The sequence below is a fragment of the Salvia splendens genome, chromosome 14, assembly GCF_004379255.2.
Source record: "Salvia splendens isolate huo1 chromosome 14, SspV2, whole genome shotgun sequence".
In the NCBI taxonomy this organism is placed as follows: domain Eukaryota; kingdom Viridiplantae; phylum Streptophyta; class Magnoliopsida; order Lamiales; family Lamiaceae; genus Salvia; species Salvia splendens.
Window position 1 is genome coordinate 13,456,519 of NC_056045.1, and position 14,183 is coordinate 13,470,701.

Genomic DNA, 14,183 nt, shown 5'->3' on the forward strand with positions numbered 1-14,183 from the left:
GTGTATGGTGGAGGAAGTGCCACTACGCGCACTCTCTATTATCGCATAATCAGTGTAGTGAGTAAGTGCTCTCGACGAATTCCTGGGTCATGTAAATGGGGATGCATTTTTTCAATCTATACACTGAACCAGGGAATCTCGAGAGTACTCAATTGAAAGTTTAAATAGTTTAATTGCTTTTCAAATAGTAAAAATTACCGAACAAAGAAAAAAAATCTAATCTTCCAAAAATATGTTCGAAACACCAGACTTCTTAGGGAAATTGTTTTGTCACATGTGAAACCTTGACCTGGGAGTCTGGCGTTTCATTTGATTGTTTTTCCTAAGTTTGGAATTACAGAGAATAGCGTTTACATGGGGCAGAGAGATTTTCAGACCAGATGTTTGGGAGGGAAGTTGTGAAATTTCAAAATTCAAATCATCGCTTTATGGGAAGGCGTACGGTTGCTTACATCACGCCTGCAACCACCTGCAACCGTTCCCATCCCTATCTAAAATACCTATTTCCCTCATTCTTTTATTTTCCACAAACCGAACTCTCCCTCACTCTAAAAATCCCCCAAATTTTCTCTCGCAATTTCCACAGTTCTCTAACCCTAATCGAAAATTTATCCCAAGTTCTTGTGAAATTTTGCAGATTCATGTCATGGAGACTACACCGAAAGTAGGGAACACCACCACATCTGCCGATTCCGGTGCGGCGGCGTTCATGTCAGACTTGGTGCAGAAATTTAGAAGTGCGGAGGAAGCGATGAAGGCTTTCGCCCTCTTCACGACAATGATGGAAAAACCAAATCCTACCGCGTCAGCAACCACCATAACCACAACACCACCACCGCCTACGACTCCAGTAGACTCAACGGCCCAACCCGCTATTTTACATATAGTGGCTGAACCGACCATTAGCGTGTCGGAGAAAGACACTGCGGTAGGCGAAGAAAAAGAGAATAAGGCTGATCTGGCGGCGGGGTTTGAACAGATGGTGGTTGGAGACCAAAGGTTAGCCCGTGTTGTTGAGGGGGAAACCCCTGGTGTTTCTACAAATGTTGGCGAGGGGGAAACCCCTATTTTTGAAGGAGTGGTGATTGAGGGGGAAACCCCTGTTTCTATTGTAAGTGTTGCCGAGGGGGAAATCCTAGGTTTTTTTTTTTTTTTTTTTTTTTTTTTTTTTTTTTTTTTTTTTTTTTTTAAGGAGGATCGACGATGGTTCCCCATCTACCCTCCGATGTGACTCGGACCCCCGACCAAACAGTTGGAGGTGAAGCGTCTTACCCCGTAGGTGCGCTTCGTTGTCATTCTGGGCCTGTGGGCCCAAGGAGAAATTAATCCCCAAATCTGCACTTCCTAGGATTCGAACCTGCGACCTCCTAAGAAGTGAAAGCTCCCTGATATCAACTCCCAAGCCACTAGAGCAGCTTGGTTGGATAGGGGGAAATCCTAGGTTGTGAAGGTATTGCTGAGGGGAAACCCCTGAAAAATTTGTGGGCAGTGAAGCCCCTGGTGTTGATCTGTTAGTTGCTGAGGGAGAAACCCTGGTTTACATTGAGGGGGGAACCCCTAGTTTGTCTGAGGGGGGAGAGACCCCTGTTACTGAGGACGTTTCGGTGCCCATGGAGACCGGGCTTGAGTTGGTGGTTGATCTGGAAGAGATTTTGAAGGATGCAGACTCACAGGTGGACAAGGAGAGGCGAGGCGTAGGGCACGAAGGAACTTGAGGGACGAGATTGAAGATCTCACTCTACCCACGGAGGAGGAATACCTAGCCCCGGGAATAGAGGGTGAACTAGCGAAGGAAGTCCCTGGGTCTTGCAGGGAAGAGGACGCAACAGAGGAGCGCCGCCTGGCGGCGGAACGTAAAAGAAAAGGCAAACATGCTGCTACCTCCCAGACCAAGAAGTCCAAGCAGACTACAGCGGGCAAATCTGCTGAGGCTCCACTCACTGCCCCTACTAAAGTTCCCTTCGCCAAGTAACGAGTTGGCAGAAGTCTGGTTGACGAAAGGCTCCACTCACTGCCCCTACTCTGGATAGTGAGTCTGATGAAAAAGAGATGGATGAACAAAATGAGGAGTTGAATTTTGAGCCAGCAGAAGTCTGGTTGACGAAAGGATTGTTGAAAGCAATGGGGAAGTTTGAGGATCCAAAGAGGGCGGCAATGTACAAAGAGCGGTGAAATTGGAAGATCCTGGGAGTTGTCATATTTCATGCGGAGTAGAAAATAGGCAGTTTTTGAGCTGCTTACTTGATCAAGGATCTGGCATTTCACTGATGGCTCAAAAGACTGCAGATGAAATTGGTCTTTTGAAAAGAATTAAGTTGGCCAACGTCCACCTTCAGTTAGCTGACCAGTCCATTATCAAGCTTAGAGGAATCGTGGAAGATGTCCTCGTTAAGGTTGATAAGTTCATTCTGCTTGTGGACTTTATGATTTTGGACATGGAAGAGGATAAAAACATGCCTATTTTGTTTGGACGACCATTCTTGGTCATAGGTGACGTGACTCTCCATGCTAGAGACAACACTGTAACTTTTAGAGTCAATGAAGAGGAGATAAATCTCAAGGGTGCAGGGGCACAAAAAAGCCCATGGACTTCAAGTTTGTGTTTGTTGGAGAGGATGAGCCGCTCCCAATTCTCATCTTCACTCATCTCAAGCCTATGGAAGAAAAAGGGCTTGTGGCATGGTTGAAAAAGAACAAAGGAAATCAGAATAGATTCAAATTGAATGCCTCTCATGGCGTGAGTGGAAGCAATGGGAAGGAGAACCTAAATGGTCATCTTAGTGAATGGAAGAGTTGCGATGGTGATGGATATGGGTGAGTCAAAGCACCAAAGGAAGGTCTAGCCAAAGACGTGAAAGAAAGGCACTAGATGGGAGGCAACCCATCATATGTGGTTTGAGTTTTTACTTGTTTATGTTTTTATTTTGATCACGGGGGTTTTCCTAACTCGGTTCTTTCCCTCATTTTTGATCTTGAACCAGGTATTGTAAATAGTTTATTGTCTAGTTTTGTTTTGTATGAATAAGGATGGGCTACATATGAGGAGCCGTGCCAAAGGAAAGAAATACCCGACCCACCCACCCCGACTTAACATGATTTGAGGGAGTCTTCTTACCCCTTTCTTTACTAATTTTGTCCTTTGCGTTTCAAGAGTATGCACATTGAGGACAATGCATGATTAAGTTTGGGGGGTGTTCGCATGCTTGCTTGATTGGTGTTGATTTTGGCTTAAATTCTTCCTATATTTGTGTATAAGCATGCTTAATTGTCTTCCTTCGAATGTCACTAGCACACCGTTCCTTTAGAATTTGTTGGTGTGGACTTAGTTTCTCTTAAAAGTTGGGTCGTGGAACCTTTCTTTCACTTATTAACCACTTGAGAGCTATAACTTCCATAGTTCGATCAAGCGAATTTAGTGTCATTAGGAGTCTGATTTCTTGAGCTAAGGAGAAATGACAATTCCGGTTTTGAAAAAATGAAAAAAAAGGCCTTAGGTTGATCTTCTAGACTTAAGCTTGATGAATTGTGAACATGTTATTGTTGATGCATGAAAATGATTTAGGCAATAGGACATTAAGCCTCATATTTATACCATCACATGCCTATCCCTTCATAAACCCCTAGTGAGCCAATTTTGAACTTTGAAGCTTTATTTTTTGTTGAAGATTTTGAGTCCCTAAATGAGCCTTTGTTATTTACCCTTTGCTAAGCCTTAATTCTCGGTCCCTATCACCAAGTTTAAAGCACTAGCACATCTTGGGAGGGTTTGTTGTGTGACAAGAAAAAGGATTGTGTTTGAGCCATTAGGTGATAAATGATGTTGTAAAAAAAATTGTGAATAAAAGTAAAAGGCGGCCAACCTGGATGAGTGGGCTTTTTTCTCCTTTGTAGAGGTATTGTGATTTGGAGAAGTGTATTGTATTAGGCAACCAATTCTTTGCATCTAGAATTCTAAATGTACATTCATCAATTCTGAACTAGTAATGACAATGATCCTTTAATAATACTACATCCGTCCTAATTAAGTTGAGTTATATTCATTTTTGGACGTCCCAATAAAATTGAGTCATTTTCTTTTTTGACTAAAAACAAATTATCTAATCATTCATACTTTACTTCACATACTTTACTCTCTTATCTCTCGTACTTTTTTCATCTCTCTTATTTATACTATTATCATTTAACACATCCAACACAATTTTTCTTAATATCTCTGCCCAAAAGAAGTGATACAACTTAGTTGGAACGGAATACTCCACAAAAAGATACTCCCTCCGTCCACGAAAAATAGAGCACATTTATCATTTTTGGTTGTCCACGAAAAATAAAGCACATTAAGAAAAAGAAAGTTTTCAACAACTTCTCTCCTACTTTTTTCCCTTCTCTCTTACTAATAATATGGACCTCACATTCCACTAACACTACTTCTCTCTTACTTTTTTCTCTGCTCTCTTACTTTACCAATTCCACATTAAAACTCGTGTCATTCACAATGTGTCCTAATTTTTGTGGGTGGAGGGAGTATAAATTATACTCCTTCATCCCACCGAAGATGACTTTTTTTCAGTTTGTCTCATCCAAAGTGACCTATTACTAAAAATAGAAATCCTTTATATCTACTTTATTCTATATCTCTTACTTTATTCTATCCACCTCACACACAAAATAAAACTGCATAAAATCACGTGCCGACTAAAGAAGGGGTCATTTTCATTGGGACGGATTGATTGACATTATAAAATTCAATAAAATTCTCAAAAATTTGTCACGCCCGCATTTCCTAAGGATAGAAAACACGGTTGATCGTGACTAGGGGAGGATTAAAGAAGTGGGGGAGAAAGGGAAAAACAACACAACTCGATCATAGCTCGAAACAAATGGGAATAGCTCGAATAAAATCAGAGTATCTCAACAATCAACAACTCAAAAATGAATATTATCTCAGCGTTACAAGAACTCAAAAGAAGGACAACTACTCAGCGGAAGCATTTGAGAGAAAGAATATGCCACGTGTGAAGACATGACACATTCTAGACACTCAAATTTCATCAATGGTCTTGCTCAACACCCACCGCACCCGTCACGCTCTACCTGCACATTTTTAAAAATAAATGCAGGGCTGAGTACTTGATGCACTCAGTGGACACATGCCAAAATAATTTTCATAAAATATTGTGTCAGCATTTAAAAGTGAACTCGGGGTTTTATAAAAGACCAAGTCACCAAAACATTTCCTTGCTCAAAAGTATGGCTACAGCCCATTTTTCTCTCTCCTCGTACCATATCTGAACCTCATATGTGAAACGAGAACGTGGCCACATTCTCGATCACTAGATCGGCCAACTCGAACGATAGCGCACGATACCCTCTGTGTACACTAGCTTGAATAGGGACTCACTCCCTAGACAAACCCGAATTCGATTAAACTCATAACTTCTAGTAGGGACTCACTCCCCACTAGGCGATCAGATAGGCACATCCTCAAAAACAAAATACGACATGACACAACATATTTGGAATTTAAGCACATAACTCATACTTGAAAAATATTGCGTAAATTTAAAAGTAAGCCTACACAATAATGTACGATAGAAAGCCCACCTCAAACGCTTAACTCCTCAAACCACTTTCTGTTCCCAACCGTAACAACGTGCACAAGTTCACCCTTTTTGAAACCGCATGATATGCAAAATTAGACTTTGCTAAATAAATTACTTAGTTAAAACAATGCATGCATTCTACGTGTATGCTCAAATTATCCTTCGCCCGTCACAAAGAAATATATGCATAAAGTCCACATATTTTTCTGATTTAATTCTTCGCCACGTAATCTGCCCAGAATAATTCCCGCCTACGGCTCAAGCGTACAATTAACTAAAGTAGTCCACTAAAGAATTTATTTAGTATACCAACAAAACTAAATAAACTAAATGAAAAGATATATACTCCCAAAACTAGAACACACATACATATATGTATTCCTAACCTTAAAGTCTTACATGCTGAATCTAAATTGGTTCCATTATTAATCTCTTTCCTCAAATAAATTCCAACTAGCTCATAGCAAAATAATGGCCGAACAAAAATATTAACATTGCCCAACAAGGCAAATAACTAAATAAACGAATTTAAAAACATATACTCCCAGCCACAAATTCCTTTTTCTCAAAATTAGTCCAAGATAAGAATGTCATAATTAAACAAAAATTAAAGAGGGAAAAAGAGCCCGTAACATAAAATACTCCCACATCACACGTCTCTACCCTCTAGCTCTAGGAATCAATTCTACTCTCTCTAGTTCTCAAAGAACAAAACAATGCTCCCTATTTATTAAATTACTCCACCACCTACACGTCTCTCTCTCTCTCTCAAATTTTATCTCAAAACAACAACTTCCTCACTCTCTAAAATTCACCAAAATATTAGAAACAGAGTTCCCATCTTCTTCCTCTCCTTCAATCTCACTCTCCCTTTCTCTCTGTCATCTTCTACGATTCACCAAGACAGAAACGATCCCAACTCTCCTATCTCCTTCTTCACTCCCTCGCAACAACAAGGAACCACAATCGGATATCTCTTCGGTCAATGTCGCAGCGCCGCTACTCCCAACGGTAAGTCCCTCTCCCCTTTTTCCCAAATCTAAATCTTTTACTATTTCCAATTGTTTGATTTCAGTTATTAATGGGCCGACAAAATTTGCAGAAATAAGATTGGAAGAGAAAACAAGAGAACAAGCTCTAATGATATTAAAGTTTGCAACTTTATCATTCAAAATTTCCAGAAATTCAACAAGTCTAAGTTTGATTTCGTGAACTATTATGAGGAATTGAATGCAGATACTACCAGGGACTACACATATACCTTCCAGAAGAGACAAAACTTGCAGAAGATGAGGTATTAACAAAATCGTGCTCTCTCGATTTCTCCTTCACCCTTCACGGAAGAGAAGAAAACTACAATGGAATGGCGTTGAAAATTGGCTAAGATTGTGGGAAGAGATATATAATAAATTATGTGGAGATTTGGTTTGTTGGAGAGATTTTAGGGAGTGGAGATATGGGCAAATCGTTTGGTAATGGGATTTGGGAGAAATATATTTGACCAAAATTTGACTGCTTGACTAGAATGAATAATTAATATTTTGGACTTCTAAAAAAATTCCATAAACTCTCAAAATAAAATGAAACGATATTCGACTAAAAGTTTGACGATCATCCAAAAACTAACTTAAAAGAAATAGGAAAAGTCGGGGCGTCACAATTTACCCATCTTAACAAAAATTTCGTCCAGAAATTTGCATAAATAAAAAAAATGGTTCATAGTGTTCTCCATCTTATCTTCCCATTCTCAAGTAGCTTCCTCGTTATTGTCATGACGTTGTTGTCGGTGTGGGGGTGGGGGTGGATCTCCTCTTGGCCTGGCCTCAATTACTTGTAGTTGCGGGCGTTGTCTCTCATTGTTCTGTCTTGCCCCATTTTCATTATTATTGCTTGGGCATTCCTTGGCGAAGTGTCCATTCCCACTACACTTGTAACATCCACTGCTTCCACCCTTGCATTCCCCAAAATGAAACTTAGAGCACTTGGCGCAGGGCAGAGTCCTACATTTTGCCCCTTGATGTCTTCTACCAGACTGCGGGTTTCTGTTAGGTTGTTGCCTCTTGTTATCATATGGAGTCTGATCTCCATCCCATTTCCTCTTGTCTCGAGAGTTATGTTGTTGTTGTGGTGTTAGTGGTGTAGGGTTCACTACCGTCTCATCCTTAGGCAGTGCCTCTTCCACATCTAAAGTGCAATTCAAAATCTCGGAGTATGTAATTCCTCTACGGCTGTCCACGGCTACCCTTATTTTCTCATCTGTGTCTACTAACTCGGGCGCATATTGGGTCATTTCACAAATAGCACGGTCGTACTCCGTCACCGTCATGCTTCCTTGTTTTAGGGTGTGGAACTCAACTATCTTTGCCCGTCTGTAGCTCATGGGAATGTACTTGTTGTACACCTCCTCCTTGAATTCATTCCATGTCAGCGCCTCACGGCGTGCGGGGTTCATTGTCCTTCGCTTAGTATCCCACCAAAAATCGGCAGGCCAAGTTAATTATGGTCATCCAAAAACTAACTTAAAAGATATAGGAAAAGTCGGGGCGTCACAAAATTAATATGGGAATGCATGATTAAATAATACTCCATCCATCCTATAAAAGATGTCACACTTGTAGAATGATATGAGATTTAAAGAACTTTAGTTTTTATGTATTAAGTGGAGAAAGAAAATGTAAATTTTATATTAATATAAGAATTTTTACAAAAAATGAAAATGTCACATTTTTAGTAGGACAAACTAAAAAGGAAAGTGAAACATTTTTTATCAATATGTTAGGATTGATCCTGACATATTTAAAAACTCTAATTTAAGATTTGTAAAACTTAAGCAATACAATTCGATAAATTTGAAACTATGCTTTAGAATATAAAATCTTTCTCATTGACGATTTATTTTTTTCTCAATTTTTTTCTATTATTTTATTGTATTGAAAAGTTTGAAATATATATATATATATATATATATATATATATATATGAAGATATAAGGATGTATTTAGATTCATAAACTAAATAGTGTTCAAAATCAAAATAATTGTAGTTCATTGGATCTTGTGATCTAATGGTTAGATTAATGTCACGTGTCATCTAATAACGTAGAAAATTTTAGTCTAATAATGTAGCTATGCTAATAATGTACTCTGTTCCATAGTAGTGGAGGCATTTCTTTTCGGCACGGAGATTAAGAAAGAGGTGTGTAATGTATTAAATAAAAAGATAATAAAGTAGGAGAGAGGAAAAAGTAGAGAGAATAAAACAAGAGAGGGAAAAGTAAGTGAGAAGAAAATGTGTTGACTTTTACTAAAAAGGGAAATGACTCCACTACTATGAAACGTACCAAAATGGCAAAATGGCTCTACTACTATGAAACGGAGGGAGTACTATTTTAGTAAAATAATGTTTCATATTAGTTTAATAATGTAACTCGTCTAATAATATAGCATCTTAGTCGAATAATGTAGCTTAACCCAACGATCCAATCTAAGGATCCAATGGTTGTGACTTGTTTGATGAAACATTATTTTACTAACCACACCACCACAGTACACACTACACTCAGTATACATATGCGATACATACTACAAATATTAAACACACTACAAATAAAATAACACAACACATGTGCACACACTACAAATACTAACACAAAATACACAATTTATATGTTATACAACAAATATACACATAAAACACATAATTTATACACATAAACACATTATAAATAAAATACACAAACACAATATAAATAAAATACTCTACACATTAAATGGACTGTTGATACTACACACTAAATGGACTGCACATATTACACACATTTCACACAAAATACACGCACTTTACATAGTATAAAAAAAATACACACACTGCCCCCACGAAATACACATACTACAAATACATACATAAAATTCATTATTTATACATACGTGTTACATACTACAAATATTAAACACGGTATAAGTAAAATACACAAACACAATAAATAAAACACACACGCACACATAGCACACGCACTACAAATACATGCATAAAATACACTACACAACAAATACACAATTTATACATACCTGTTACATACTACAAACATTAAACACGTTATAAATAAATCACAAACACAATAAATAAAACACACAAGCACACACTATACACCATAACCATACTACATAATAAAAAAAATAACACAAACTGCACATACATACAATACATCATAGCACAAAGTACAAAGTATATACAACACTCAAATAAGCACACTGTATACACATACATATTAAACAATCACTACACACACTATACACAAAATAAATACAGAAAATACAAACATTATAGAAACACCACTTAGTATACATATGCTACACATATTAATATATACTATACAACAAATGTACATATAAAATACTATATTTATACATACGTACCACATACTACAAACATTAAACATAGTATAAATAAAATACACTACATTAAATGCACGATAAAATACATAAACACAATATAAATAAAATACACTACACGCTAAATGGATTGCACATACCACACGCATTATACACAAAAGAAAATAACACATTTTACACACAATATATAGACAAAATACAATTTTTATACACTATACAATACACACTTTATACATACGTCGCACATACTACAAACATTAACCACGGTACAAAAAAGACACAAAGACAATATAAATAAAACACATACACACTATATCTACATAAAATGAACATACTACGCACTAAACAAAAAATAACACACACTTGATACACATTACGTACTATATGCATACTATATATCATAACACAAAGTTCAAATTGCACACAAAGTATATATACCAAGCACAATATACATACAATGCACATGCTGCTTACTACATGCGTTGCAAACATAGATGCACACTACATATATTGTACATAATACTTAAACTATACACAAAATATACACGCGTACACAATAAACAAACTGAACACACTACAAAAAAAATAACTAAATTTACTTAATGTATACACAATAAACAAACTGAACACACAATATACATGCACTGCACACACTTCACACAAAGTATACATACACTACAAAAAGTATTCCTAAACATATTATACATTACACGTAAAATTCACACACTATACACAAAATACACTACACGTAAAATTCACACACTATACACAAAATACACATAGTGTCCGCACACAACAAAACACACTACATATACATACAATACATCATAGCACAAAGTACAAAGTATATACAACACTCAAATACGCACAGTTTATAGACATACATATTAAACAATCACTACACGCACACTATACACAAAATAAATAAAGAAAATACAAACATTATAGAAACACCACTTAGTATACATCACTACGCACACTATACACAAAATAAATACAGAGAAAATACTATATTTACACCTACATACCACATATTATAAACATTAAACATAGTATAAATAAAATACACTGCACACTAAATGGATGATAAAATACATAAACACAATATAAATAAAATACACTACACGCTAAATGGATTGCACATACCACATGCATTATACACAAAATACACACTAGTACGCAATTCACAAAATAAACACACAAACACAAAACAAAAATAACACACTTTACACACAATATATAGACAAAATACACTTTTTATACAATACACAATTTATACATACGTCGCACATACTACAAACATTAACCACTGTACAAAAAAGACACAAAGACAATATAAATAAAACACATACACACTATTACTACATAAAATGAACATACTACGCACTAAACAAAAAATAACACACACTTGATACACATTATGTACTATATGCATACCATATATCATAACACAAAGTTCAAATTGCACACAAAGTATATATACCACGCACAATATACATACAACGCACATGCTGCTTACTACACAAAAAAACACACATTCTATACAGACTATACACAAAATTCATGCGCTACACACGCAAGCATAAACAAAATACATGCGTTGCAAACATAGATGCACACTACATATATTGTACATCATACTTAAACTAACACAAAATATACACTCGTACACAATAAACAAACTGAACACACTACAAAAAAAATAACAAAATATACTCAATATAAACTATACACACAGTATACATGCCCTGCACACACTTCACACAAAGTATACACATACTACAAAAAGTATTCCTAAACATATTATACATTACACGTAAATTTCACACACTATACACAAAATACACTGCACGTAAAATTCACACACTATACACAAAATACACATAGTGTCCGCACACAACAAAACACACTACGTATACATACAATACATCATAGCACAAAGTACAAAGTATATACAACACTCAAATACTCACACTTTATACACATACATATTAAACAATCACTACACGCTATACACAAAATAAATACAAAGAATACAAACATTATAGAAACACCACTTAGTATACATATGCTGCACATATTTATATACACTATACAACAAATGTACATATAAAATTCTATATTTATACATATGTACCACATACTATAAACATTAAACATAGTATAAATAAAATACACTACACATTAAATGGACGATAAAATACATAAACACAATATAAATAAAATACACTACACGCTAAATGGATTGCACATACCACATGCATTATACACAAAATACACACAAGGACGCAATTCACAAAATAAACACACACACATAAAAGAAAATAACACACTTTACACACAATATATAGACAAAATACACTTTTTATACAATACACAATTTATACATACGTCGCACATACTACAAACATTAACCACTTTACAAAAAAGACACAAAGACAATATAAATAAAACACATACACACTGTTACTACATAAAATGAACATACTACGCACTAAATAAAAAATAACACACACTTGATACGCATTATGTACTATATGCATACCATATATCATAACACAAAGTTCAAATTGCACACAAAGTATATATACCACGCACAATATATATACAACGCACGTGCTGCTTACTACACAAAAAAACACACATTCTATACAGACCATACACACACTATACACAAAATTCATGCGCTACACACGCAAGGACAAACAAAATACATGCGTTGCAAACATAGATGCACACTACATATATTGTACATCATACTTAAACTATACACAAAATATACACTCGTACACAATAAACAAACTGAACACACTACAAAAAAAATAAAAAAATATACTCAATATATACTATACACACAGTATACATGCCCAGCACACACTTCACACAAAGTATACATACACTACAAAAAGTATTCCTAAACATATTATATATTACACGTAAATTTCACACACTATACACAAAATACACTGCACGTAAAATTCACACACTATACACAAAATACACATAGTGTCCGCACACAACAAAACACACTACGTATACATACAATACATCATAGCACAAAGTACAAAGTATATACAACACTCAAATACTCACACTTTATACACATACATATTAAACAATCACTACACACTATACACAAAATAAATACAAAGAATACAAACATTCTAGAAACACCACTTAGTATACATATGCTGCACATATTTATATACACTATACAACAAATGTACATATAAAATTCTATATTTATACATACATACCACATATTATAAACATTAAACATAGTATAAATAAAATACACTACACATTAAATGGACGATAAAATACATAAACACAATATAAATAAAAAACACTACACGCTAAATGGATTGCACATACCACACGCATTATACACAAAATACACACTAGTACGCAATTCACAAAATAAACACACACAAAAGAAAATAACACACTTTACACACAATATATAGACAAAATACACTTTATACACTATAAATACACAATTTATAAATACGTCGCATATACTACAAACATTAACCACGGTACAAAAAAAACACAAAGACAATATAAATAAAACACATGCACACTATATCTACATAAAATGAACATACTATGCACTAAACAAAAAATAACACACACTTCATACACATTACATACTATATACATACTATGTATCATAACACAAAGTTCAAATTGCACACAAAGTATATATACCACGCACAATATACATACAACGCACATGTTGCTTACTACACAAAATAACACACATTCTATACAGACCATACACACGCAAGATATTATAGACATACTACACACACTATACACAAAATCCATGCGCTGCACACGCACGTATAAACAAAATACATGCGTTGCAAACATAGATGCACACTACATATATTGTACATCATACTTGAACTATACACAAAATATACACTAGTACATAATAAACAAACTGAACACACTACAAAAAAACAAAATATACTCAATGTATACTATACACACAATATACATGCACTGCACACACTTCCCATAAAGTATACATACACTACAAAAAGTATTCATAAACATATTATACATTACACGTAAAATTCACACACTATACACAAAATACACTACACGTAAAATTCACACACTATACACAAAATATACATAGTGTCCGCACACAACAAAACACACTGCACTACATACACTATAC

At 35.4% G+C, this 14,183-nt stretch overlaps 1 protein-coding gene and 1 long non-coding RNA gene across 2 annotated transcripts; both read left to right on the plus strand.

Moving 5' to 3' along the window:
- Positions 1–2,267: 2,267 nt before the first annotated feature.
- LOC121764220 lies at positions 2,268–2,687 on the plus strand. Its single transcript, XM_042160277.1, has one exon. The coding sequence runs from the start codon at positions 2,268–2,270 to the stop codon at positions 2,685–2,687; it is 420 nt and encodes a 139-aa protein (XP_042016211.1).
- A 2,984-nt stretch (positions 2,688–5,671) lies between these two features.
- LOC121765202 lies at positions 5,672–7,117 on the plus strand. The gene is made up of 2 exons (XR_006042791.1): positions 5,672–6,611; positions 6,703–7,117. It is a non-coding gene; the product is annotated as an uncharacterized LOC121765202 (long non-coding RNA).
- Positions 7,118–14,183: the final 7,066 nt, after the last annotated feature.